Source organism: Chelon labrosus (assembly GCF_963514085.1).
Source record: "Chelon labrosus genome assembly, chromosome: 5".
Lineage (NCBI taxonomy): Eukaryota > Metazoa > Chordata > Actinopteri > Mugiliformes > Mugilidae > Chelon > Chelon labrosus.
Window position 1 is genome coordinate 13,931,027 of NC_140341.1, and position 25,211 is coordinate 13,956,237.

Genomic DNA, 25,211 nt, shown 5'->3' on the forward strand with positions numbered 1-25,211 from the left:
GTGGGCCAACCTCCTCCGCATCGCCCCCCCACGGAGACAACAGCTGACACTGTCGCCGCGACTGACCACCAACCAAGCAGTGCACCCTGGGAAGGCGCAACCTGTCTGACCTCTGTCCTCGGCGTCGTAAAAATGCCTACATTTGGAAGAGTTGCGATTGTGTTTACGTCCCCCTATTTTGACAGGCGCCTCTGCGTAGCTAAGATAATTCTCCGCTGACCTTGTTGCTCAAGTACTGTAGCAGGTATGCCCTATTTTCTGTTTCTGTGTGTGTTTCTCTGTGTGGGATCCTTGTCTGGGCCAAGAGAGGAGGGGATTAGATTAGTTGGTTAAACATAGTGAAGCCCTTTTTTGATTCCCTGTGGTCCACGCATCATCGAGGAGGTATTTCATTCAGATCTGGTTCAGTTGCAGTTTACTATTTGCGCATAAAACTCTCCCTTTGTCCCACGCTTGAGTCTTCGGCGCTAACTGAAAGTCAACTCGCGAGTTATCCTTGAGGCCGGTTACTTCCCAGAGGTGAAAGCGCAGATTAGCCGTTTAGCTGTGAAATCGGTGAGTCATAAATGTCATTTGCTGTTTGGGCTGAGATGGAGTAATGGATACGTCCATCTGACAGGGAGGTGGGAGGTGGAGAGTGATGGAGGGGAAAAAGCTGGAGGAGGTGACTTAGGCCCCAGAAGAGGAAGGAATGTCGGAGCCGGAGAAGATACCCCGTAGCAAATCTTTTAGTCTCGCTATTTGGCCCTTGACCTGAACTTCCACCCTCGGCTGCCAAATTGTCCAACTGAGGGAGAATAAGATAGTGACAATGGTAACATTGGATTTATGGATTTCTGTTTTTTAGTCTGAAGAGGTTTTGGCGGTCTCCTCCGTTCAGCTGTTCCTTTTGTCAGTTTCTAGGCTGTCTTCAAGTGTTGATATAGATACAATGGATAGATGCAAAACTAAAGGGCAGTGTTTGGTCAAAGTTTCCATTGGATGCGCTAGATTAGTCACTTTACAGTAAGCCTTCCACTTCCAGACAACCTGCAGATCTGAAACAAGACAAAGACAAGCTGTGTGAGCTAAATGCTAACACCAGGATAGTCATACTGGCTTCGCCATACCCATACTCTGCATCTTAATCCAGTGTATTAGCAACATTTTCCTATCACAAGGAAATACAAACCTTGCTAGAGTTTGGTGCCTTGCTAACATGATGATGATGATAGGATATTACATTCAGTATGAACTGCGAGTTATAATTGAAGTGTTGCTCAAGTGTTCATTGATATAATGTTGTAGTCTGTTCAAAAATGGACTCATGACACAAACACATATGATTGGTTAAAGTTCCGGCGCATCATTGGAGCAATGAAAAAGAGGGAAGCCAACTCAACGTTGATTTGCATCACAAGGGCTTCCATGGAAAATAACTTAGAACTCCTTCGCTATTTTGGGGCCAGACACCTTTGAATTAAGGCACAATCCTGTAGATTGTTGTAAACTATAATCAGTTTGAATGTTTATATCTTATATATGGAATCACACAGGTGATGTTGAGGCTACATGGTGCATGTATTAAACTATTCGACCTCCAGAGCTTTGACAATTTCCACTGCAGTCTTAATATTTATCATCAATTATTGCTTGTCTTCTGTACTTCACCAACACTGCATGCATTAAATGCAATGCCATCATCAACTGAGTCTCAAGCCAGACCACGAAGCCGAAGAGTTTGGTTCTTCCTTTCACCTAAAACTAGGGTCTGCCTCATGTGTCTATTCTTGTTTCACCTGGAAATGTTGCTGCGTCTGTTCTGACCTGAGCTGTAGTGAAGGATTTACTGGAAGTCTTCCAGGGAATTTTGCACAGAAGATTCACAAACCTTCCCTCGCTGCCTCATCACACCTACGCAGGACGCTGCTGGGAACTTCAGGACAGTGATTTATGTGTTTGTGTGTCTGTGTAAAAACGTGAATATACAGTACGGTCCCCATGGCAACTATCAAAACGTACACCAAAGTGCCCCTCTTGTTCTCAAATAGAAAGAGCCACTTGCAGAAGAAGAAATATTTACTATAAAAGCTTTATGTCTTATTTCTGTCCTTACTCACTACCCACAAGAAGACTCCATTTTCTGAAATTATATTGTTTATTCTCATAAAGAATGTTTCCAAATTAAATAAAGATAAAATCAGAGCTGTCGTTTATACCACGCTGCAGAACTGAGTGTTCCTGGACTGGCATTACGTCACCAGATAAGTCAGAGTGGATGTGGTTTGGCACAACTGTAAAAAGTCATTGCAGATAACAGATTGGGTTTAGACAAAATGCTGTGCTTTTGCCATGTCATAAACCTTTAGTACTTCCATTCGCTCTTGGTTGCTGGTTCAATTGCCTATAATATTATTTTGCACCACTCTTGGTTTGAAATACAACCAAACATTTGCCATTTTCTTTCCAACTGTTCAGGAAACAAGATAAACATCATTGTTTTTCTAGGACAAATGTTAAACCTGCGTTGCTTCATCTAGTATCATATTCTTCTGTTTTGTCTAAACATTACAAGTACTTCCAAAATCGCTGGGTTTTCCCAACGTTAATCACACCTGACTAACTTCAAAGGGGATCTGAGAGAGATTTAACTTTAATGCAACCCGCTGTCATCTACAGATATTAATCATGTCAAAGATATCAACAAGTAAATACTGTAAAACACAGAGAGAAAACACCTGACTGCGTCATGATATTTGAGACGTGACACAGCTGGTCAGGTTCATGATGCAGAAAAGGCTTATTTCCTTTCTGAGAAACTACACTTTCACTCCTTGGAGACACAGTATTTAGGACTTTTCCTAAATATGCCCAGGTGCTGGCATGTAAGTGGGCCTACAAACCATGCAGATCTTTTTTACAAACTGGCCTATTACAGTTAACATTTTGACACGTGCAACAAGAACCATGGAAGAATGGGTCACCGCAGTCACCCACTGAATTATGTTTTTATTCTACTAACTTTGGTCACACTTTGTTCCTCACATGTCACCTGTCTGCGGTACCCATGTCAAGACACAAAGTCCATTTCTCACCGAAGACTTAACTTTGTAGTTCAGTTAATGGATTCTGGACATTGACCTCATTGCTCTTTGAGTTCGGACCCTAGCACAAGGTGCATTCAATGACAGCATTGAGTGTAGGTTAGGTTGAGTGTGGAGCCTACCAACGAGTCTGAGCTTTACATCAAAGTAGGCTTTTCTTATTTCTATCAACTGATCATACCGGCGATGTCTGATCGTGATGCGCAATCTGTTTTTTTATGTCTGTCCTGCAGCCTCCACTGTGCAGTCTCCTCATCTAAACTGAGCTTGAGTTACTCTATATTTTTACCAGACGTGGTAGAAATGGTAGAAATGGCCTAAGTGTTGTGGCGCTAAAGGTGCAGAGGAGGACTGATAGATACAGCAGATCGTGAGTCAGATCCAGCTGTAAATTTAGAAGATCTGAGAGTTGTTATGTATTCATACCAAGAGCCTTGAACCTCTTTTTCCTGGAAGAACATATGCTTTATTCATCTCCTCCTGCGCCGCCCCTTTATGTTGCTGCTTGCGGTTGAGCTCCCTCAACTTGCTGGACAATGGGAACAGCTTGTGTACGTAGCCGTTATTCTCCTGAAGTATCCCGGGAAAACTTTAATCAGATAACTTTGAGTAGGAAGCAAGCTAAAGCCGGTCACATGACGTGGTTCACATCAGGAGAAGAAGAGATATGCTAATCTTTCAATGCACATCTGAGTCGAGGGGTAGATTAAGGCGTTTTAGCTGATACGAGTGCAAATCTGTCACCAGGCTTCGGCATCTTTAAGGAGCTGAGGCCTCGTGGGGATGACGTTTTTCCATATGTTGAAACAGCAATGATGTATAAGGATGACGGAGATAAGGACTGGAATAAGTAGAACAATAGAGAGCAGCTTTATCTATTAGATGGCCATTAACTCAACTGAAGTGTACGGTATGCTAATGGAGATAATCTCAATTATCTATAATGTTTGTTGCAGTTAGTCGGTGAAGTGCACGGACAAAGCTTTCTTCGTCTTGTCCTTGGAATTTCCTCTTTTTCTCACACTTGCTTACTTTGGGGCGTCTCCCTTGTGTCTCACATAAAACCTGTTGTGTTAGTGAGGACGATGAAAATATTACAAGGGGATAATTTCCTCTTTGAGAACAAACAGCACTGACACATGTGCTGCAGCATGCACAAAGGCGGAATCCTAGTCTAAATGTACGTGAAGCAGAGCTTCCGTGGACACGTATCCTCCCAGATGGGTGCATTGTGTCACCCTGTGTAATTGTAAAAGCCGCTCTTAAAAGTCTAAAATGACTAACTCAGGAGCCAGGTGCTTCCGTGTAAGATGAGAAGGAGAGAATAGTTGAAAAATTGGATCTAATCCAATCCCCAGGGGATGAATGCAACTGGTTTTTGTTATATTTCTTCAGAAGGTTTCCACTTTTCGGAATAGCTCGACACTCTTCTTTATGGATTGGCACAAATGTTGGTACGTTCTGCAGCACATCCATACAACTGAATACAATATGCACCTTAACCTTTGACTATCTTTGATTATCTTCTGTTGGCAGTCTGTAGCACCAAATTACAGTATTGCTGATAAAGTATCAACATTTCACATACCATATGACTTCTGAGGAGCGGTTTCGAAGCTCTATTCGTGCCCATCTTGGCTCCGCCTCACTCCTCCTGGTTTTCCGGCTAATTTAAAAAGCGGCAAAGAGGTCAGTTTGCAACCTGACATGAGTCGGCGCCAACCTGTTACTTAAGATAGCCACACCATTAATTATGCATACATTTAAACCGTGATCTAATTTAAAAAGATGAGCAAAACTATGACAAAATTACCTCCCGTGCACATGTCAGGATTGGGGAAATAAGCTGCTGAGACCAGTTTTTAAACTAGGCTGTAAACATGTTAATTTCTGCTGTAAAATTTTGAATTTTAACATCGGACTTACTCGCTTTTTGGGCCAGCCTCAAGTGGTCATTTGAATTTTTGCCACTTGCCACACGCATTGGCTTAAATTATCAGAGTAGTCAGAATAGTCAGAAAATCATGCTGGCTTGCATACTACAAGGACAGTAGTGTACATTTGGCATACTGCATCTGACATACAAGGACAAACTATACGTTTTTCTTCCACAATAGTTAGTGCAATGTATTATGGGTACACTAGGCTTTTCCTCTAGCGTCATCATTTGGTTAAAACTTTACCTCGACCAGTTTTTAATATAAAAACACCACACCAGAATAATGTCAGTATATTAGCTTTTAGCCTAAAGTCCTAAAGTTCAGCTCCACAGTGATGCCAGCTACCAGGTAGACTGATACTCTTGTTAAACTTTAAAACTAATGGGGTGAATTAATTTCTTTCCCTTCCTTTTATGTCCCCTAATTTGTGTGAGAATATTCCACGCTGGAGGAATTCAATCAGTACTTAAGTCACTGAGGTCATTGCTTGTCCTCACGTGCTGACGTTATTCCCAGATACCAGAGCACTCTTGAGAGAGAGGCGGGGCTGACCCAACCCCTTCTTGTCTTTGTGAGCATAAAAGGCAAGGAAGAGGCCTTCCTCCTTGGAGAAAGAATGGCCTCCCAAATCTCATATCCTGTGGCACAGTGCTGCGCATTCACAGAGCAGCCACAGGCAGAGTTGAAGTGCATATGAACTGGACCGGCCCTTTCTCAAAGAAAACAAACATCTTAACAAAGTAACTGTTGCCCCCCGTTTCCTTCGCCACCTCCGACCATTTTCTCCCTCTTTTTGCCTCAAAAGCAAACGTGCATGCATATGTGCTGTTTACTTCCAGACATGTCAAACTGATTTAGTGGAATGCAAGAAAAATAAGTAGAAATGTGTGAATTTGACCAGTGCTGCTCCTGTGGGACTGTAGAGGAATGTTTTTTTTTTTTTTTTACTTGTGTCAAACAATAGCTGCCCAGACCAGTGATGTGTGGGCACACGAACAGAGCTCTGCACAGAAACCGAGCAAACCCATCTCTCCCACTGGCTGCGACAACAATGCAACTGCAACACGACCTCACAGCTAGCTTGCAAGATTTCTGATCTATCAGACTTGTGACAGTATCTTCTGCATCTCAATAACTGTGGGTCACTGTTGGAGCTGGAAAGTCCCCTCGGAGGCAAAAAGATTAGTAAGAGTCTGGCCAAATTTGTTAACAGGGTAACAAGTTCATCCACATGCGCATCTTCAGACACACACTTGGGAAGAGCTGAGCTATCAAGATGACCTTTATATTGAAAGCTCTGTCTAAATCCTCTCTAATGGCCTGGCCAGAGGTCACAGGGTCAACGGGATGATCCTGTGTGGGTCATGTGACCGGTCAAGACGACGTGCCGACGGACCGGCTGATTAAGAGAGGTCAGTGACCTTTAGGATGTAAGGCAGGACTATTTGCACAGCATCTTTTAGAAGCACTAGCATGTGTTGTAATGACTTATAATGACAGTGTTTTGTTAAACTAGACCTTTTTAGAGCTTTTTTGCACTATGAAACAGTATTTATTTTCTCAACATGTGCAGGGAGTGATCAACAGAGAACAGATTTCTGCAGCTGGAAGTATCCCACTACTGTATGCACACACAGACACGCACACACAGACACACACAACTCTGTGCCAACCAGCGGGGCCTGAGAAACCGTGTAAAACTATTTTCCCATTTGCTGAGTTAATTTCGCATGTGAGAATTCCTGCTTGGACTGTTAACATGGACAGTACAGTATTCCTATTTCACTTCTGCTGACATGTTCATTAATTTCTGCAGTTCCAGTGCATGGACTGTGTTTACATCTGTGTCCACATCTGGCCACATAGACTTAGCTTTGTGCTATTCTTAAGATGTTGAAGCAACAATGCCGGATGTTTTTCTAATGCATATACAGTTTTCTTAACTTAAGACCCCACCACTTACAGATGTTCGGGTATCGTGGCCTCAAATTTGATGACAGGCAGCATTAACCTGGACAGGCTTGATCATGCATGAGCAGACTGGCGACTTTCTTAAAACTGTAGATATTCCCAGGGTAACATACATATTTTATCCCACGAAGTTTGCCAAGAATTTCTCGATGTCTGGTATTCATTTTGTTTACATCCATTGCGTGTGCGTTTTTCTAACTCGTGAGATTTGTGCAAACGTGAGCCGGGCCCATGTGTGGGTGAGAACAGGCTCCTGCAGAAGCATCTGCTTTTGATTACAGAAGTTATTTCTTTGGGGCAGATGAATACCTGTTTAACATCAAGCTGGTCTCGGTGGATAAGTGGTACAGGACCCCTTAAATAGAGGAAACAGAAAACGTGTTTTATTGCACAAAGTGCACATGATACGTCTCCAGGTGTGTGACTCTCAGCTTGGCCTTGTGTTTCTCCTGAGAACTGACATGCAACTACTGTGCGTGTCTGTCATTTGCAATGTTTAACGTGTAAATATGGATCTAACTAAAAGCTACAGGCATAGCTTGGCACAAGATAGGGTGACGCTAGACTAATTCTGTCCCATGCGAAATGTTGAAAAACCACAAAGTGTCATTGTTACGCTTCAGTTTTGGTGAGATTTAACAAATGGGCTTCATTATGAGATCAGCGCTTTAGTGCTGGTTGGTAGATTTGTCTTTGGACGGAGCCAGAGTAGCTGTTTCCCCCTGCTAATCTATCTTGATAAACTCGCTAAAGGCTGTAGCCTCTTACTTAGCAGATTGGAGAGCACTGTTAGTCTTGACATATTACTCTAAATAAGGAAGTTGATGACTTTATTGCACCGACATTTAAGATTTGAACTTAACCTACTTTTTGTTCTTTATATGTGCAATGCATGTCTTGACATTTCTAATAAAATTAAATGAATGTTGGCTATTTTATTTAGTGGTTATGATTTTTTTTTTTAGGGTTTTAAGATGAATTTCCCCACTAAATTACTCTATTGTTAAATGGCGCTCCCATATGCACCGAAAAAGGAAATGTGTGCTAAAAGAATCAAGCCCACAGGAGCAGACGAATATGAAAAGCAATTTGGCTTTGCTTGCTATCCAAATCAGCATTAAGTAGTCCCAGCCTGCGCACGTACAGCTCTCTCTCACACAGACACGCACTTGTTTACAGAGCAAATTGCGCTAGGAGCCTTGTCTTCCAAGTATGGCAGTCAGACAGAAAATTCCCCTCCTCTGCTTCTATTCTCTCGTCCTGGCCTCAGTACCAGAGAAGGCCAGGAATGTTAGAGCAGCGCAGTTCAACCAAGCACGGGCTGAGAAAACACATCGATCTCCTACTATTTTAGTCCGTTCGCGTCAGTGTGCGCGGCTGAGGAGTGTTGGGAGGACTTTTGCGGTCAGTAGCACCTGTGAACTTCCTCAACACGTGCAAAAGAAAAACACAGACGAGAGCCTGGAAACCACAGACAAGCTGGGATGAGTCAACAGCACGGACACGCTGATCTCATACACTTTTCAGGGCATCAAAATCAGCTGAGTCCTAGCAACACTACAGCTACTGTGTGTATTGCACTGCAGTCCATAACTGTCTCATTTAGAGCTGCTTAGTGGTCCCCACTTCCATGTGAGCTCCTTCTGACGTTTATAGAGTAAAACTACCCTGATTGTCTCCATATGGAAGCCATGATCTGTGGTTTATCGCCATGAGAGCGTCTTTATGGGGTGACTTACATAGGTTAAACATCTATGCAACTGTGCTAAATTGACTGCAACCGAGCTGGATCCTATTTGAGAGTTCATCGTGAGGATTCTGCATGCACGTGTCAAACATGTAGGGATTGGCACCGATGTTAAAGCGACACCGGCGCACGTGAGAGTCTCTACAGCATGCTGAGAGAAAAATATGCTGCATAATGCTAATCCTTATTTCAGTCATTTAACAAAAGAACCCAAATGTTTTTGTGAAAGTTCATAGGTATGCTAACAACTCAACAGTGTTGAACAATATTTACTGTTGGGACACAAAGCCGAAGTCTCATCGGATGTCATTAAGAGTAATTAGATGAGCCAACTTGAAAACCCAAACAGCCAAACGCCCAAAACATGGAGCTAAATGTAAGCACAAAGCTAAGTGATGCAACAGCATGGCTAACCTCATATGGTGAAGCTTGTGTTTCTGGATGCAAGAACACATGAGGAGTTTCGGTGGTTTCAGTTTTATGCTGTAAACCAAAGCAAAACAACAGAGTCATGTCTAAATTTAAGAGATATTTGGGGTTAAGTGCCAATTGAGTGTAAGACATGGGGAACTACAGCTAACGCAGCAGTTGTTATGGTCAAAAGGAGCACGAAAGTAAACCTGAAAAAACCTGAAAGTAAAGGAGTCTGGTAGAAGTGTGAACTATGAGTGGAATCGAAAGCATGCTCAACTAAAGAATAATGAACAACTGAGTTATCTGCTTTGGCCCTCGGTGAAACCCATATCAATGTGGAAGGAAGGCTCCTCTCCGCTCCCCCGTAGCCGAGGAGATAACCGAGAGGAAACACGGCAGTCCGACAGTTTTCTACATTTTCTACATCCAAGAAAAGTTGTGTTTCGTGTTCGGGGAAAGAAGAATAAAAACAGCCGTCCACAGCTGTCACTTCCTGATTAAAGTCGCTCAAACTTTAGTGCGTGACTTTGGTTAAAAATGTTACCACATGGTCAAGTGGACAGATATTTGTGTCTCGAGTGAGTGGAATTCGTCTAATCCAATCCCATCCAATTGCAAATGCAGGAATATGTTCCATGATCTCATGATGCTGTTTGATAGTCATTATGTTAGATCAGTCAGTAGCACCATTAAAACAATGTTTGGATGTTATGTATGTATCACGCCTGGGCAAAAAGGAGGACTCAGTCGCAGAGGCAGTGGATCAAAAACTTTATTTTAACTAAAATAAAATTCTCAAAAAAGAGTTCAGCGAAATAACAGAAATGTCGAACAAAAAATCACTCCAGAGGAGGCAAAAACTTGACAAGGATTCTGTAGGAACAAAACTTATCTGTGGCTTGGAATTACGTAGGCTTGGTATGCTCGACGAGACAAGACGTGACGTTACGAAACACACTGGCACAAGACAGGGGAAAACGCAGACCATATATACACAGGAGGGTAATGAGGAACAGGTGGAAACAATCATGAATCGGGGAGACAATCAGACCGGTGACACAAGAGGAAGGGCAAGTGACCTGAAACGAGAGGAGAGTTAGTACTTTCAAAATAAAACAGGAAATCACGAGACAATAACAAAAACAATTCACCGCGGTGTGACAGTACGAGCATATAGAGAGATTGCACCTCACCAGTATTCACAAGTATCACTCTTTTCCCTGCAACAAGATGGTGATCAGTCCAGTTTGAATGGTTCTGAACCAGATGCACACAGAATATCTTCATGCACAATATTTTAAAGTACCACCCATCACCCACCCATTCATTTTTAACATTGGCAGCTCCACCGATAGCGAAAGGTTTCTTAGATTTAGCATCATGGCTAGCCAGTAGCTATGGTGCCATCATAGCTGTAGCATTTGTAGAGATGGTGGATCTCATCACTTACTTGTTTGTTTGAATGCAACATGCACATAAGGTCAGCGGCGGATGATTGGCATTTGTCGGTTGTGGGTGCGACGGAGTCCCCTGCGCAGACAGACGAAGTTCTGTATAATGTTAAGTGTTTATTAGTCAGAGGATTCTGTATTTACTTATTTTACCCAATCACAATATACACCGGTATTCGTCCATGGCCCTGTGGCTTGATGACACTTGTGTTACTGCTTTATTTGCTTTTGCGAGTAATTAATAAGACTCTGCGTGTGTTTAAAATGAAGAAGGAGGGTTGTGAAACGACAATACCTCCCACATTTCAGGCCTCATCCCCAACAGGATACCCTGGGGGTTTGTAAGCTCTAGCAGCAGTGGGAGGTTATGGCAAGAATGCGCTGGGAATGTAATGTAGTTTTTAAAGAAAGGTCTGTAGATGACACTGACCAGATGTTCGCGTGATCTTCGGTTTCCCTTAACATGAAAGGATGCAGTTGCAGGGCCTGATCACACAGCGCAGTTGTAAATGTACAGTCAGCATGGAGCACTGCGGCTTTCTGGCCACATGTGGAAATGATTTGTACTGCTGTAATAATGCCAGTGAAAACTGTGCTCAGACTGGACTCTCTATTGTTTTCCTGCAGATTTCTGCAAATATTGCAGTTGAATTGAATTTTGTAGGATGTTGCTTTGCAGTGTTCGGAAGTTGGCTTCAGTACGCAAAGATTTGCCCACTTTTTCAAGAATGACATCCGGAGTCATACAGACTCACAAAGAAGCTAGCATGTGGAAAGGAAGAGATTCTCTCTGTAGGTCTTTGGAAACGTTGCCATGACAAAACCTCAGAATTGTGCAAATAACTTCAATCCCATTGTTTATCCTGTGGACAAATGATGCCTCAAGTCCACAACAGAATGAAAAACGTGAGGTCCGGAATGCACTTGGATTCCCTGTGGTTACGAAGAGATTGACTGGTTGTGCAAAATCTAGGAAATCCTCTTGTGGAAGGCACAGAGACTTGGGTACAGTTTCAACATTGCAACATTTCATTACAAACATTACAAGTAGAAAAGCTGACCATAAGCGGGCAACAACAGCAGATAGCACTTTTAATTGTTTTAAAATGAGCAGCTTTTGCGGTCAATTCTTGACCATGGAGAATGATTGTATCATGCAATCGTCTTAAGGTCGTGTACCATAAATAACTAGCCACCCTCAGCTGCCGAGGAGATGTACGTCAACATGGACGAGAAGTCCTTATAGTGTTTGGAAAAAGGTAAGAATTTGCAAACACCATCTGTTAAGGAAGACAGAATAGTATATTGAAAGCCGACCACACTGCACATTAGCGTCCAGTTATGTAACAGCTCAATAAACACACGATACACAATACATACGTTAAGACTGTTTGTGTTAATGTCAGGGTCTCTGGGCCCACATCCTTTGCTGACCGAGGCCTTAAATCTGGAAAGCAAACATTACTCATCACTTCCTCTCACCAGTGCTCTGTCTCCTGAGCACTGGACTTACGTATGCAATGATGTCAGACATATCGAGCAAGTGTTAAAATCCAGCCTTTTGGGAAGAGTCTTGATGTATTCGACTGCACCACTGACACGTAGCAACCAAGACGCATCATGCCACGTTATGAAGTGCCTACCATTCCACAAACCTTGGTAGTTAATACCCACTCCATCCTCCTCTCCTGTTGTCCTTTTATGCATCTGTCTGACTTTTTCTCTGGCAGCTCCATCTCCAGAAAAACACCTCCTTAAGCACGCAATTATGATAAGGCACTGTTTTGAGCAGTGCCCAGTAAAAGCAAACGAATTTGCCAGCGTACGTCATATTGATTTTTCACAGTGTGCAGACATCCAGGCCTGGCGTCCAGATTTGGGGATGATATAAACACTTTTGTCCGGGGACACGTGAGGTTCCGTCTGCTGCATGAGTTTCTGGATCCGATACAGGTCCTCCAGGGCTCAGTGACTCACCAACCACTGGGTATATTCACAGTGGACGCTACACACTCATCGCTGCGGGGCCTCAGCCTGCTCCTCAGTCTGTTTGCTCTGGGAAAGATCATGCCGTCTGGGCACAGTAACATCTTCATCTCTTTATTTTCTCACACCCTCCAGTGAAATCACGCGTGTCCATGTCTTGTGCTGTCTTATTAGCACACCTAAATATAGAAAAATATTGCGTATTCCGTTAGAAGTAAAGATAAATTATTGAAAAAGATTGAATATGAAGGGCCGATCCCAATCCAGCAATTAGACCGGTGCGTTCATACTGTCGGATAAATGAAGTAAATGGAGTAAAAGCTGGAAACTAATCCTCTGAAATATAGGGAAGTAAAGAAAATCTACCTCAAAACAGTAATTTACCTGGGTTCATATTTGGATTGTGCACCAGTCTGGCATTTATCCCTGTGATGTGTTGAAATGCTATTGTGGTATAGCTAGATAATCAGAGCCTCTATTATCCTATGTACCTGAGGATCTATGTGACAGGGTCCTCTTAAGATCCCCTCTCCCTCCGAGACACGGATCAGACAGTCATCTGATCTTAGGCTGAGAGAGTCATTAACAAGACACTCTTTGTGCCGACGTCAGGTGGGTCTTTGTGCCTTCACTCCCATCTGGTGTTTGGGTTTGTGATGGCGCGGAACGGATGTCGAAGGGAAAACAAACAGGAGAAATCAAAGAAGCGCCACTTTGATCTATACCTGCAGATTACCGCGCCGTGTTTGGAGATCCAGCGGCAGACATCACAGAGGACGGTGCTTTTTTTTTTTTTCCGTCACACACTCAGGCGTTCCTTATTGTGCAGCCATGCCCTCCCAACATGCGGGCCTGTTGGCTGGAGTTGTGTCTTGAAGGAAAAAAAAAAAAAAAAAGCCGGAGACAAAGAACAATTCTGAAACATACAGAGAGCGACAGGTAAATGAGGGAGTGCTTATCCTACAATCAGCAGTGCTGGCAGATATGCAAGCGTTTTCCATCATTGCGTTAGATTGCCGTAACTCCCCGGGGTGAACTGCCAAAAAAAAATCACGTCAATCAGCACCAGGGGCCTTTATTGCTGTGTGACACATTCAGTTCATTCTCAGACTCAATATTAATTTCCTCTGTTTGTCTTATAACACTAATCTGATTGTGAGCAGGTGTCCCGTAAGTTTTTCCTGCGGCGTATTGGATAAAAAAGTGGTGACATGGAGTGAGAGGTGTTTTAGAGAGCAGGAGATGAATGGCATAATGTAACAGGCCCCACCTGTGTAATACCCTGAAAGCAGAGGAGAACAAGTGCACTGGGACGGAGTGCAAACAGCTGGTCCTCTGCATTAAGTCAATTTGGTGTGATTTCCCACAATTCATAGGGCGGCATATTGATTCAGATCAAGTATGCTGGAAGGCCAGTGACTGATGAGCTGATGTTGAAGACTTGTGTATTAAATGTTGAGTTCAGGACGTTGGAAGGGGATCACAATGAATGGTATTGGAGCCTTTTATTTGTTGTGTGTGTGTGTGGGAGAGAGCGAGAGTGTGAGAGGCAGACAGAAATATGTATCTGTGAACTCTCTGCCCAGGCCTGCCGGGCCTGTCCAAAACTCTGATGGGCTTTTGGCTGGGCGCCTTACACGTGAGTCCAGCAACAGCTGGAAGATGGAGAGGAAAGGAGCAATGGAAGACAGAGCCGTGGCAGTGGAGGCCAGTTCCCAGGCTCTGGCCTCTGGAGACCCGAGAGGAAACGAGGCAGGGTGGGGGGTGGAAAGGCCGAGGCCAGCTGCATTAATGTCCTCCTGCCTGCCAATAGTTTTACAAAGCTAATAAGTGATCCCTTGATGTGGATTAAAGGAAACTTCCTTTTTTTATTTTTTATTTTTTACTTTTTTTTCATTGTCAGTAAATTTAAAGCTGCAAAAAATAATATAAAACGGTGGAAATTATGGATGAATGGGGTAGATAACTAGTAAAATCTGCAGGTGACTTAAGATCTGAGGAGGTTTTTAGCCTCTAACAGCTAACTTTTATTATTTCATGTCCTGCAACTTTACTATTTTGGTTCAATTTCATTGCACCAGTCAGCGTTGGTTACAGAAATTGCTGGTATTATAATAGCTTACGTTAAAAGGTTATCTTTGCTTTTCAGATGAGTGCACGTGGCAGTAAACAAATGTTTGCTAATGCAATCATCCTATCAGAATGATAGCGTTATGCATATTTACAGATGGTTTCTGGCGCCCCCAAGTGGTTTAAATTATAACCAAGCCCTGTTGTGCAAATCTGTGTTTTTCCTTTAAGTGATGGACCATTTATTTTTATGTTTCTCTCCATTCCTAGGGATGCGGGGCATCTTGTGGAAAATGTGACTGCAGTGGTGTAAAAGGAGCAAAGGTGAGATTTTTATTTGTACCCATTTCATTTGTCTGTTAACCAATCCTTATGCATTTTTTTCTCCCACTTATCTCATATCAGGTATTCGTGTTTGTTCTCCAGTTAAGCGCAGGCTTGGAAACGAACAGCAAGTAGTAACAAGTGACAGTGCTTCCTAAACTCTGTGTCATGGGGTCAGTTCAGTGGGACAGACCGAAGCCAAGCCTTTGTGGAAAAGGAGTGCACGGGGCTCAGTCACGGAGGAGATATCACGATGGGAATGAGGATCAGTTTGAATTAGAGCATGTCCGAACACACAGCTGGGCTGAAGGCCTTGTTCCCAACAGATGAATGGAAGCTTTGAGTTATAGATGTACAAGTGGTGGGGACACCAGCCATGTACTGGCTGTGGGCCTTGAGCTTGTCAGCGCTGCAGCATTAGTGTAAATCACTGAAGAGAAACATGAAAAGTTGACGTTAGCTCACTCGGGCACTTCTACATTTTCTCTTTTGTGCAGACAGACAGCAACAGCATTTTCTTTAAATGCTTTTAATGATGAGATATTTTAAACAAATAAGAGACAGGCATTGAATGATATGTCTGGTGATGTCCTCGTTACAAATAAATCACTTTCAGAGACCAAATTTATTATACTGACAACTATTTACTTTGGAGCCAAGGTTTGTTATAGCTTATTTAGTCTTTTTATTTGTGGTTATGGTCTAAAAATTTATGCTTTCTTACTTTGCTTATGTTTTAATGGTGAAGTAAAACCTCAGCCAAAAAAAAAGGAAATGTTTGCCAGCACTGGTTTCAAACTTTACCCCCAACATAGAGTTTCAACATAAACCCGACATAAACCCTGAAGGGAGGACAGGAACCAGAAAAACAAACATGTTTTTGCCACATAAATTGAATATTTTATTTTTTGTTGTTGTTGTTTTTTAGATTTTCCTCTCTATCTTTTTAATTTTATGACATTTTTAGGCAACTCAGAATAAAATTTGAATGAAATAGTGGTCACATGTAGACAGGAACTGGGAACCACTGCTTTAAATGAGATCCGTCGAAGTCGATTTATTATCCATTGCACCTCGCGCTGTTTGACTGTGCATGCGTTCTGTTTGCTCAGGTTTATCAGATGACTGCAGAGTGTTATTTGCCAGCTTAGAGCCTTTCAATGGCTCGCTCTTACAACGACAGCAGCCAGACGTTCAGCTCACTCCACAACAACAGATGTACTGACCGTGTTCAGTGGAGCTGAGCCAAACCCCGTGGATTTAGAGCACTTCTGTGTGTTCAGAGTTGCCGAAAGGCCTCAAAACAACCTTCCCAGAGTCTCATGTGAGCCCCGTTTCCACTGTCACATCCCGTATTTGCACAGCGGTTGCCATGGCGACAGCGCGATTATTCCCCATAGTTGAGCATGGAATCTTTTTCGATTGACTGATGTGATTCAGGTGTTGTGTTCAGAGGATGGAGATCAGTCCTGGTGTCATAGTGTCAATGTGGCTGCTTTCTTATTTATGGCAGAGTTTTGCAACCCACTGGTTCTCTCGTTGTGTGGAGGGCATGACCCTCCTTTATGCAGCAATGCAGCCATCTAGTGGCAGACAGTGGAATATTTCTGGGTCAGTTTAAGGTCACTGGGAGAGACACAGTGGATAATGCTGCAACCTGTGTTTGTTTTTATTTTTTCCAGTGCATTGCACATTAATTGAATTGAAACTATTATTCAGTGAATCTACATAAGGAATATGTATTTATCACGCACTATGTTAGCCCTGGCTTATCATACATGAAGGAAAATAATTAAAAAAAATATATATATATATTGCTTGCATTTAAAACAATAGTGTCTTAATGATGTTGAGATATATAATAAATCACACAGTATCTGTGTTTCATCCAGGAAAATCTATTTTTATCATGTGATTTATGAATGGAAATTATACTGCTACGCCGGACACGAACACAGGAACTTGCTCTTAGTCACAAATCTATTCAACACTTCATCACCTGATAATTAAACAAAATCATAACATGTTTTAAAACATTTATTTTTTTCTTCTGTGTTCTCTATTTCCTCATTTGTGGGTAAACTCGTTTAAGTTGAGTAAATTAAATTGCCTTGTGTCACTAAACTGCGTATCTGTGCATAACAGGGTGAGCGTGGGTTTCCTGGTCTCCAAGGTAACATGGGATTCCCAGGGATGCAAGGACATGAGGGGCCTTCAGGGCCAATGGGCCCCAAGGTTAGTACACACTTTCAAGGGCTTTGAAGTTATAACTAGCAGTATTAATCTGCCAAGTTACTTTTTTTTTTTTTAAATTACATGCTGCAATTTAACATAGTCTGATATGTTGTTTTGCTCCAAAAGTCTAAAAGCCAAATAAAAACAGCTAAGATAATCTGCAAATGTGATGATCAGTTTTCTGTCCATCTGCTCTTCAGTTAGTTGACTAATTGTCACAGCCCTACGCACATTAAAATCAGTAACCTTAATACATTTGAGTGAACCAATATCTCACACTGTTTGTATCCAAACCCTCCACACATGTGTTTACTCCATTTCACGCAAGCATTTTACATATTTCAGATTTGATCTTTTCTGTGTTGTGTTAATCTTGATGTTGTTTGGATCTTAGGGAGATCAGGGTGAGTTTGGGTCTCCTGGACAGAAAGGAGTGCGAGTAAGTATGCAACACTTCTATTCCCCAAGTTATTGATCACGTTCTAGTTTTGAACAAGTAAACCTGACATACCTGTGATTTCGCAGGGTCCTCATGGTCTGCCAGGTGTCCCGGGAACTCCAGGACTACCAGTAAGTTTCTGTCATCTTCCTTCACGTCTCACATCTTGCAACAATCCAGTAGACTCACTTGTGACAATAAGAATGCAAATATGCAATGACTATATATCACAGTTTTAGATGATGTTGAAGACTATTCATCTCTGCACTCTCACTTACAGGGCATCAACGGAAACGATGGTCCACCTGGTCCGCCCGGTATCCCAGGATGCAATGGCACTAAAGTAAGCCACTCCGAGTTGTATTGTGTTTTGAAGCAGATTTGTTCGCCAGGAGCTTCCACGCATGGCTGTTATTCTGACACTTGATCTCGTTGCGTTTGTGTGTTTCAGGGAGAAAGAGGAAGGGATGGCACTTCTGGTTTTCCTGGTCTTCAAGGGCCTCCTGTAAGCAACCACGGCTTGCATGACAAACAGCCAACCTGACAATGACCAGCATGAATTTTGAATTGAAAGCAGCGAAAACCGACAAAACATTTCAAGAAAAAACACAGAGCATAAAGCATTTAACAAATTTTGAGATTGGAATTAGTAAAAAAAAAAGCAAGACGACAAAGTAATGCTGTACAACTTGGCGCTATTTAAAAATAAAAATATGTACGATGAATATATTTATTTCTACTCTCTCTTCTCAGGGCACCCCAGGAATTCCTGGAATGAAGGTCAGCTCAAATTCATGAAGCTTTCACATCAAACGTTGCAAATAACGTTTGGCACAATTCTACCATCACAAACCATTTGACTTTTGTTTTGTCTCCCCCAGGGTGAAGCTGGTGGTGTGATTGGGATTGTTCCCCTGAAAGGAGACAGAGGATACCCCGGCCTGCCTGGACAACCTGTACGTAGTGTGTATTTGTGACAACGTGGTCACTGTGTACAGTACGAGGAAAGAAACCAGAGGCCGTGCATTGAATGTTCTTGCCTCAATTTTTCTTTCTATACCAGGGATTCCCTGGCCAAACTGGACCTATGGGGCCTCCAGGACCTCGTGGCTATCAAGGACCCAAAGTGAGTTACTGACCGAGTCAATGAAAGTCTTCATTTACTCTGCAGTATTAGGGGCACTTCAAGTATTCTAACCACAAACTAATAAGTGCAGTATTTGTAGATTTCCTAATTTCTTAATTACTTCTAAAATGCATTATTATTGGCTTGTTTTATTAATTGAACAACTGTTTGACAGGGTGATCACGGCCCCCCTGGCCCCCCAGGAGAGAAGGTAAGATTAATCAAACCTATAGTGAAGATTTTATAAATATGAAGCACCGCAGTTCTGAGATATTAAAGGGACTTTCTTTCACCTCCCTGCAGGGTGACAAGCTGGCGTTTGTGAGTGAGAAAGGAGAAAAGGTGACCGGCCAGCATTAATTAATAATGTTTTGTCATTGTTTTTCCTGCAATTTTCTTGTGTTTGCTCCATGAAAACATCATTGCAAAAGCAGTAACCTCATTATAAGCGATTATTATTCTTGTTAGCTAACTATTCACGCATTCTTTTTAATGTGAGGATGTGTTTGGCTTTCGTTGTTTTGACCGTTGGTGTCTCCCTGCAGGGCGATCGCGGATATGCCGGCCCACCTGGCCCTCCTGGCCAGATAGGGGGACAGGATGGATTACCCATCACAGTGCAAGGACCACCGGTACCCACTCAGTCACTCAGCAAAAAATGCAAATTTACTGTGTAAAGAATTGAGTTGCTAATTTTTTATTTATTTTTTTTACTGAAGGGGTACAGAGGAGTTTCAGGAGACAAGGGAGATAAGGTTGGTAATTTGCTTTCAAATGTTGAGCTGTAAGACTTGCTGTGTGCCGAGGCCATTTGTTATCCAATAATTAATTCTGAGATACTTGCTTTGTGTTTGCAGGGATATTGCAACCCTTATGTGGATGGTTTGAAAGGTGAACCTGGCCCACCCGGACCAAGAGTAAGTGGAAAAATCATTTGTGTAATGTATAATAATATATAGAAGGAAGTTCAGTTGAAATGTGCCAAAAACTTGAAAGTTTATATCTGCTTTAAACTCATACAGATGCAGATCTGTGTTTCAGTCACTTTATTATCAGTCCAAGGGATTACAAACTGAATAACTGAATAATGTTTCTGTAATTTAGGGTAAACCTGGTAAGGATGGAGAGGACGGCTTTAAGGTGACAATAACTTACTGTATTATTATTATCTGCCGGCTCTACTGATCAACTGCAAATTGCTTTCACTTCACATCAATAAAGTACAACATTTTCTTGTGCAGGGAGAAAAAGGCTTTTCAGGACCTCCTGGAAACCCAGGCTTTCAAGTAACTAATGCACTCATTTGTCATTATTTTCAAGGCTTACGTCTAAATCCATATATGTTAAAGGGTTTCATGTTCAGCCAACTAAAATCTTTGTGTGGTTTTAGGGAGAGAAAGGAGACAGAGGACCTCCTGGTTATGTACGTATTTAATCTTTTTTGTCTTTATCATTTATTTCTAAGGCTCCAATTTTTCTGTCTCACTGACCCGCTGTCGTTTCTGTTGACCGCAAACAATGCAACTCCTGAAAGCTACCAGCAGATGGCACCTCGTATTCATTCTGTTAAAATGCGAGGGTATTTTAAAGGGAAGATACACTGTTAAACAAGACCAGGCTTTGTAATGGACACATCATATGGCCTATTTGATTAATCTCGACTTGGACCTACATAAGATGTGGCATTTATCAAACAGGGAGAATTTAACAGAGATGCTACGGTGCTGCACTATGAAAAACATGGGCTCACAGGATAGATAGATAGATAGATAGATAGATAGATAGATAGATAGATAGATAAACAAAAAAATCTATATACACTATATTTACAAGGATTATAAAATAAGTGAATATTAAAAAAACACAACCAATAACCAAACACTGTTAAGCAATACTAGGCTTTGTGAAAGACACATCATATACGACCTTTATTTGATTAATCTCAATTGGGCCTCATTTATCAAACAAGGAGACAAGGAGAACAGAAAAACATGGACTCACAGGATGGATAGGAGACACCTGGGATTAGTTTTAAAACCATTAAGTCACATTATTACTAGGTTAGAGTGAGATCTGGAAAAAAAAAATTTAATTTTTACCTCAAAATTGTAAATTAAAGGGGATAAAACAAGGTAGTAAGTAAACCCTGATGCCATTGAACCTGAACATTTTCAGCTGTAGTTACTAAATGTGATAAAATAAATATCGGCCTTTCCAGTGAATGTGCCACCAGTCGCATATTTAATTACGACAGATACAGTCTGCACCGAGGACAGGAACCTCCTCGTCGGAAGAAAGGTTCAAATAGAAACAGTGTCTGTAATTAAAAACAGAGACACTTTCTTTAAAATTCAAATAATATGCACCCTGACCTGAGTAACAGTCAGCTTTCACTGGAGATTTCCCAGTAATAAAATGCATATAGTACATAATAGTAAAAATAATTTGCGATCTTAATCTTTGTTATTGTGTAATTTTAGGGCACCGGTGCACCTGGCCCCCCTGGCCCTCGTGGTCTGCCAGGGTTAGAAGGAGAAAAAGGTAACAAGATGCTCTAGTATGCTGACACATGCTCTCAATGGCACACACACACTTATAAACACTTTTTGGTTTTTGTCTTAATCTACAGGTTTTCCCGGTTCTCAGGGTGAACCTGGCCCACCAGGTAAAATAACACTCTAAAATATATAATAACAACATTGCTTTAACTATATATATATGCCAGATTCTATGTGAATGACACAAAAATGTGTGGTCTTGTACTTCAGGTCGGTACAGTGAAGGGCCTCGTGGAGATAAAGGTCAGAAAGGAGAAGTGGGTGAAAAGGGAGACAGGGGACTAGAAGGAGAGTCTCTTGTTGGACCTCCAGGACAACCAGGAGCCATTGGACCCCCTGGACCACCCGGCGAACCAGGTATAATATGTCAGATCGTTCAGTGTCATTTTAGATGACGTAATGGGACACGTTCATACACTGTGTATCTACAAATACTTTAATAATCTAATGTGTGCATGTGTGCAGTTGACCCTAATATATGTGACATTGAGAAGGGACCACCTGGCCCACCTGGACCTCCAGGGTTACGAGGGGAAGAGGGCCAGAAAGGTGAGGATGGCCACAGTTACTGAATAGTCAGTGAATAAAAAATAGCAACAAAAAGAAATATTTTAGGTCAAGTCGCAACTGTACGTTAAATATTTTTTTCTATTTATAGGTGACAGAGGAGACACCTGTTTCGAGTGTCAGGCTTTTGGCCCACCTGGACTACCTGGCCCCCAAGGCCCTAAAGGAGAACAAGGTGAGTATACACTGAAACTGCCAAATTTACAATGTTAGTGCCTTTAATTATTGAATGTTTTTTGAAGGATTTATTACGTTAACTGTCAAAGCACAACTAGTTGACTGTTTGCCATTTGGATTTTCTAATGAAGTGACACACACACTTATGAGTATTGTATAAGCTAAGAATGTACAATGTCAATGTTCACCCGGCAGGACCTCCTGGCCTAGTTGGTGGCAAAGGAGAAAAAGGTCTTACTGGACCCCCCGGACGATCTGGAACACCCGTGAGTAGAAAAATGTCCAAAATAATAACAACTAAATCTCAGTTCAGTTGAGGAAAATGGAAAAGAAAGCTACGTACTAAGTTGGATTGCACTTCACATTTTTGGATCTGTGCAGGGTACTCAAGGAACTCCTGGATTGATGGGGGTCCCTGGTGCTGTTGGTGAGCCAGGGGATATTTTCATAGCTCCGGGTTACAAGGGGGACAAAGGTCTTCCAGGTCAAGCTGGTTCCCCGGGGCGACCGGGCCGGGATGGACTGCCAGGGAGAGATGGCCTTCAGGGCCAAGCTGGCATCAAAGGAGAACCTGTAAGTGTATTTTTAATATGTACTGTAAATAAGTTTGCTAACATGATTCCTTTATTCACTATGAAGCGTTCACTCTATAATATATTGTCAGTTTTTGTAAAACCTTGTCTAACCCTACCTTCAGGCAAAAGAGGGCATCAAGGGTGAACGTGGACCTGATGGGGACCCTGGTCTTTTCGGGCCTCAAGGAGAGCGGGGTCCACCTGGTACACCAGGTTTCGGCCGACCGGGAGAACCTGGAGAGAAGGGTAGTCAGGGTGGCGCAGGACGTCCTGGAACTCCCGGATTACCTGGTGGGCACGAGATTTCTGTTTGATGATAGTCTAATGTATGAAGTGTTGCTAGATCAGGGAGTTTTATGTCCAATTGGGTGGCTTTGAATTTTATTTTGCACATAGAGAGTTGGCTGGATGAACAAAATCTGGGCTAGTTTGGGATCATTTTGGTTGTTTTCTTCGAATCACTTTTTCATGCTGGTTTAAAATGAAATCCAAAGGGGATTTGTTTTACTCTTCCCAAGACAGTGTGCGTGTGTGTGTGTGTGAACACTGTGTGTGCACTGCTTGTGCCAATTTCTAAAGAGTAGAGATGCGCTACCTGTCTGCCTATCAGTGGATTACATGACTTCATTAAATGGCTTCGTAGTAGCTGCTGCGGTTTGTTACTGGATGATTTCTAAGCTTCGATTGTGTTGGTTTTTACACTGGTTTAAGAAATCTAGGTGGTCAAAATACCAAACAAAATATCAATCTAATATTTTGGGCAGTTTTGTGTGTGTGTTGGCGCTTTGGGCAGAAAATCATCAGCTGTATCTGGCAACACTGCTAATGGGTGTCATCTTGATGGACATATGAAACTCAACAGACTGATACTGCACACGCCTACTGAGTACATTAAGTCACTAATTACATATCCCTTTAACTTGTGTCCACCAGGTGCAAAAGGTGAACCAGGTAAAGGTGTGATCACTCCTGGACCTCAGGGGGTACCTGGACCACGAGGAGAAACAGGCATACCTGGACTTCATGGTGAGCAGCACAATATTCAGCCAGTTTCCATTTTACTCCATTTTAAAACCACTTGATGTTTAGTATATCTTTTTAGGATGAGTTATTAATCTTAATCTTGTATCAGTTAAATAGGTGTGAGCAGAAAATGACTAAAAGATTAAGTTTAGTTAGTTAAACACACGATATTTTGTTGGTGGCAGGTGACAGAGGCCTACCAGGAGACCAAGGGTTGCCAGGTTTTCCAGGAGAAAAGGGTGAACATGGACCTCCTGGAATTGGATTTCCAGGTCCATCCGGTCCTAAAGGTGAGCTATTCTGTACCACCAAACATGTCCTCCAAACACAGAGAAAATGTAATACGGCATGCACATGAAGAGAAAACAGGAAACTCAAAAACGAGTTTTATTCCATTGTCCTTGTGCAGGAATAAGTGGAGTTCCAGGAGCACACGGAATACCAGGAGAGCCAGGAAGACCTGGACAGGATGGCTTGACTGGGAATCCTGGTACACCTGGACAAAAGGTGTGTATTTAACAACATATCTATATTAGTTAATAATTGAACTATACCCAGTTACAGTATATGCAACATGTGGTGTCATGTACAGTACTCTAGATGTGTGCAATATATGCGTAAAATGTCAACAAATAAAATGGCATTATTGTGTTTTTTTTTAAGAAAAAAAATAATAATAAAGCCACAACAAGCAACTAAGTTCTTATTTCTGTACCATGCAGGGTGAACCTGGACGGGGTCTTCCAGGTCCAAAGGGCTCACAGGGCCTCCCTGGAAATATTGGCTTCCAAGGGCCGAAGGGTGACATTGGTCGACCTGGTATCCCTGGACAAGAAGGACAGACAGGACCACCGGGACCTCAGGGACTTAAAGGTACTGAGGGAAACTTAGTGCATGGTAAAATGTGAAACTCTCATCTTATGTTCTGAGATTCTGTTTCTTTTGTTTTTAAAAATAGGCGAGATTGGACCCCCGGGACTTCCTGGACAGGGTGGCAGACCAGGTGATCCAGGAATAGGCTCACCTGGAGCTCCTGGACCCCAAGGACAACCTGGAGAACCTGGACCGTACGGTGAGCAGAAACTCAGTGCAGGAACATAAAGGCGTGTGTCATGGATGCTATTTTGACATGTCTGACAAAAGCTGAAGTACAAGTAAGAAAATGAATTCTTCATGGCTGCTTTAGATTGAGCTCTTGTGAATACTACACCGTTATGGCCTACTGAAATTCATTATGTATGTCTGCTGTACAGGTAGGGAAGGTATAAAGGGAGAAAAGGGTTACCCAGGTCCTCCTGGTCTGGACATGCCGGGCCCTCAGGGAGAGAAGGGAACGCCTGGCTTCCCAGGACCCCCAGGTTCAAAAGGACCGCAGGGGCAACCAGGCTTACCAGGAAGGGATGGACCAATTGGAAACGAAGGTGAGAGAAAACAAACCAGTATCTTTAATGGATATGTGGTGTCTTTGTATTTTTTTCTTCTTCTGTTATTCTGTTATTATTCATCCAAGCTGAAAAAAACAGAG

At 42.3% G+C, this 25,211-nt stretch overlaps 1 protein-coding gene across 1 annotated transcript in view; it reads left to right on the top strand.

Moving 5' to 3' along the window:
- Nucleotides 1-25,211, top strand: part of col4a1 (collagen, type IV, alpha 1) — a 36,736-nt gene that overhangs the window by 3,227 nt on the left and 8,298 nt on the right. Inside the window, exons 2-32 of the mRNA XM_084544456.1 lie at nucleotides 14,933-14,986; nucleotides 17,132-17,221; nucleotides 17,616-17,660; nucleotides 17,747-17,791; nucleotides 17,941-18,003; nucleotides 18,112-18,165; nucleotides 18,414-18,440; nucleotides 18,542-18,616; nucleotides 18,724-18,786; nucleotides 18,962-18,997; nucleotides 19,090-19,128; nucleotides 19,332-19,418; nucleotides 19,506-19,541; nucleotides 19,644-19,703; nucleotides 19,891-19,926; nucleotides 20,028-20,072; nucleotides 20,177-20,209; nucleotides 21,267-21,327; nucleotides 21,416-21,451; nucleotides 21,555-21,701; nucleotides 21,810-21,893; nucleotides 22,003-22,086; nucleotides 22,284-22,354; nucleotides 22,470-22,661; nucleotides 22,786-22,954; nucleotides 23,597-23,689; nucleotides 23,872-23,976; nucleotides 24,096-24,193; nucleotides 24,409-24,559; nucleotides 24,645-24,758; nucleotides 24,940-25,107. Of these exons, the coding sequence (XP_084400582.1) occupies nucleotides 14,933-14,986; nucleotides 17,132-17,221; nucleotides 17,616-17,660; nucleotides 17,747-17,791; nucleotides 17,941-18,003; nucleotides 18,112-18,165; nucleotides 18,414-18,440; nucleotides 18,542-18,616; nucleotides 18,724-18,786; nucleotides 18,962-18,997; nucleotides 19,090-19,128; nucleotides 19,332-19,418; nucleotides 19,506-19,541; nucleotides 19,644-19,703; nucleotides 19,891-19,926; nucleotides 20,028-20,072; nucleotides 20,177-20,209; nucleotides 21,267-21,327; nucleotides 21,416-21,451; nucleotides 21,555-21,701; nucleotides 21,810-21,893; nucleotides 22,003-22,086; nucleotides 22,284-22,354; nucleotides 22,470-22,661; nucleotides 22,786-22,954; nucleotides 23,597-23,689; nucleotides 23,872-23,976; nucleotides 24,096-24,193; nucleotides 24,409-24,559; nucleotides 24,645-24,758; nucleotides 24,940-25,107 (2,461 nt within the window). The remainder of the gene's footprint in view (nucleotides 1-14,932; nucleotides 14,987-17,131; nucleotides 17,222-17,615; nucleotides 17,661-17,746; nucleotides 17,792-17,940; nucleotides 18,004-18,111; nucleotides 18,166-18,413; nucleotides 18,441-18,541; nucleotides 18,617-18,723; nucleotides 18,787-18,961; nucleotides 18,998-19,089; nucleotides 19,129-19,331; nucleotides 19,419-19,505; nucleotides 19,542-19,643; nucleotides 19,704-19,890; nucleotides 19,927-20,027; nucleotides 20,073-20,176; nucleotides 20,210-21,266; nucleotides 21,328-21,415; nucleotides 21,452-21,554; nucleotides 21,702-21,809; nucleotides 21,894-22,002; nucleotides 22,087-22,283; nucleotides 22,355-22,469; nucleotides 22,662-22,785; nucleotides 22,955-23,596; nucleotides 23,690-23,871; nucleotides 23,977-24,095; nucleotides 24,194-24,408; nucleotides 24,560-24,644; nucleotides 24,759-24,939; nucleotides 25,108-25,211) is intronic.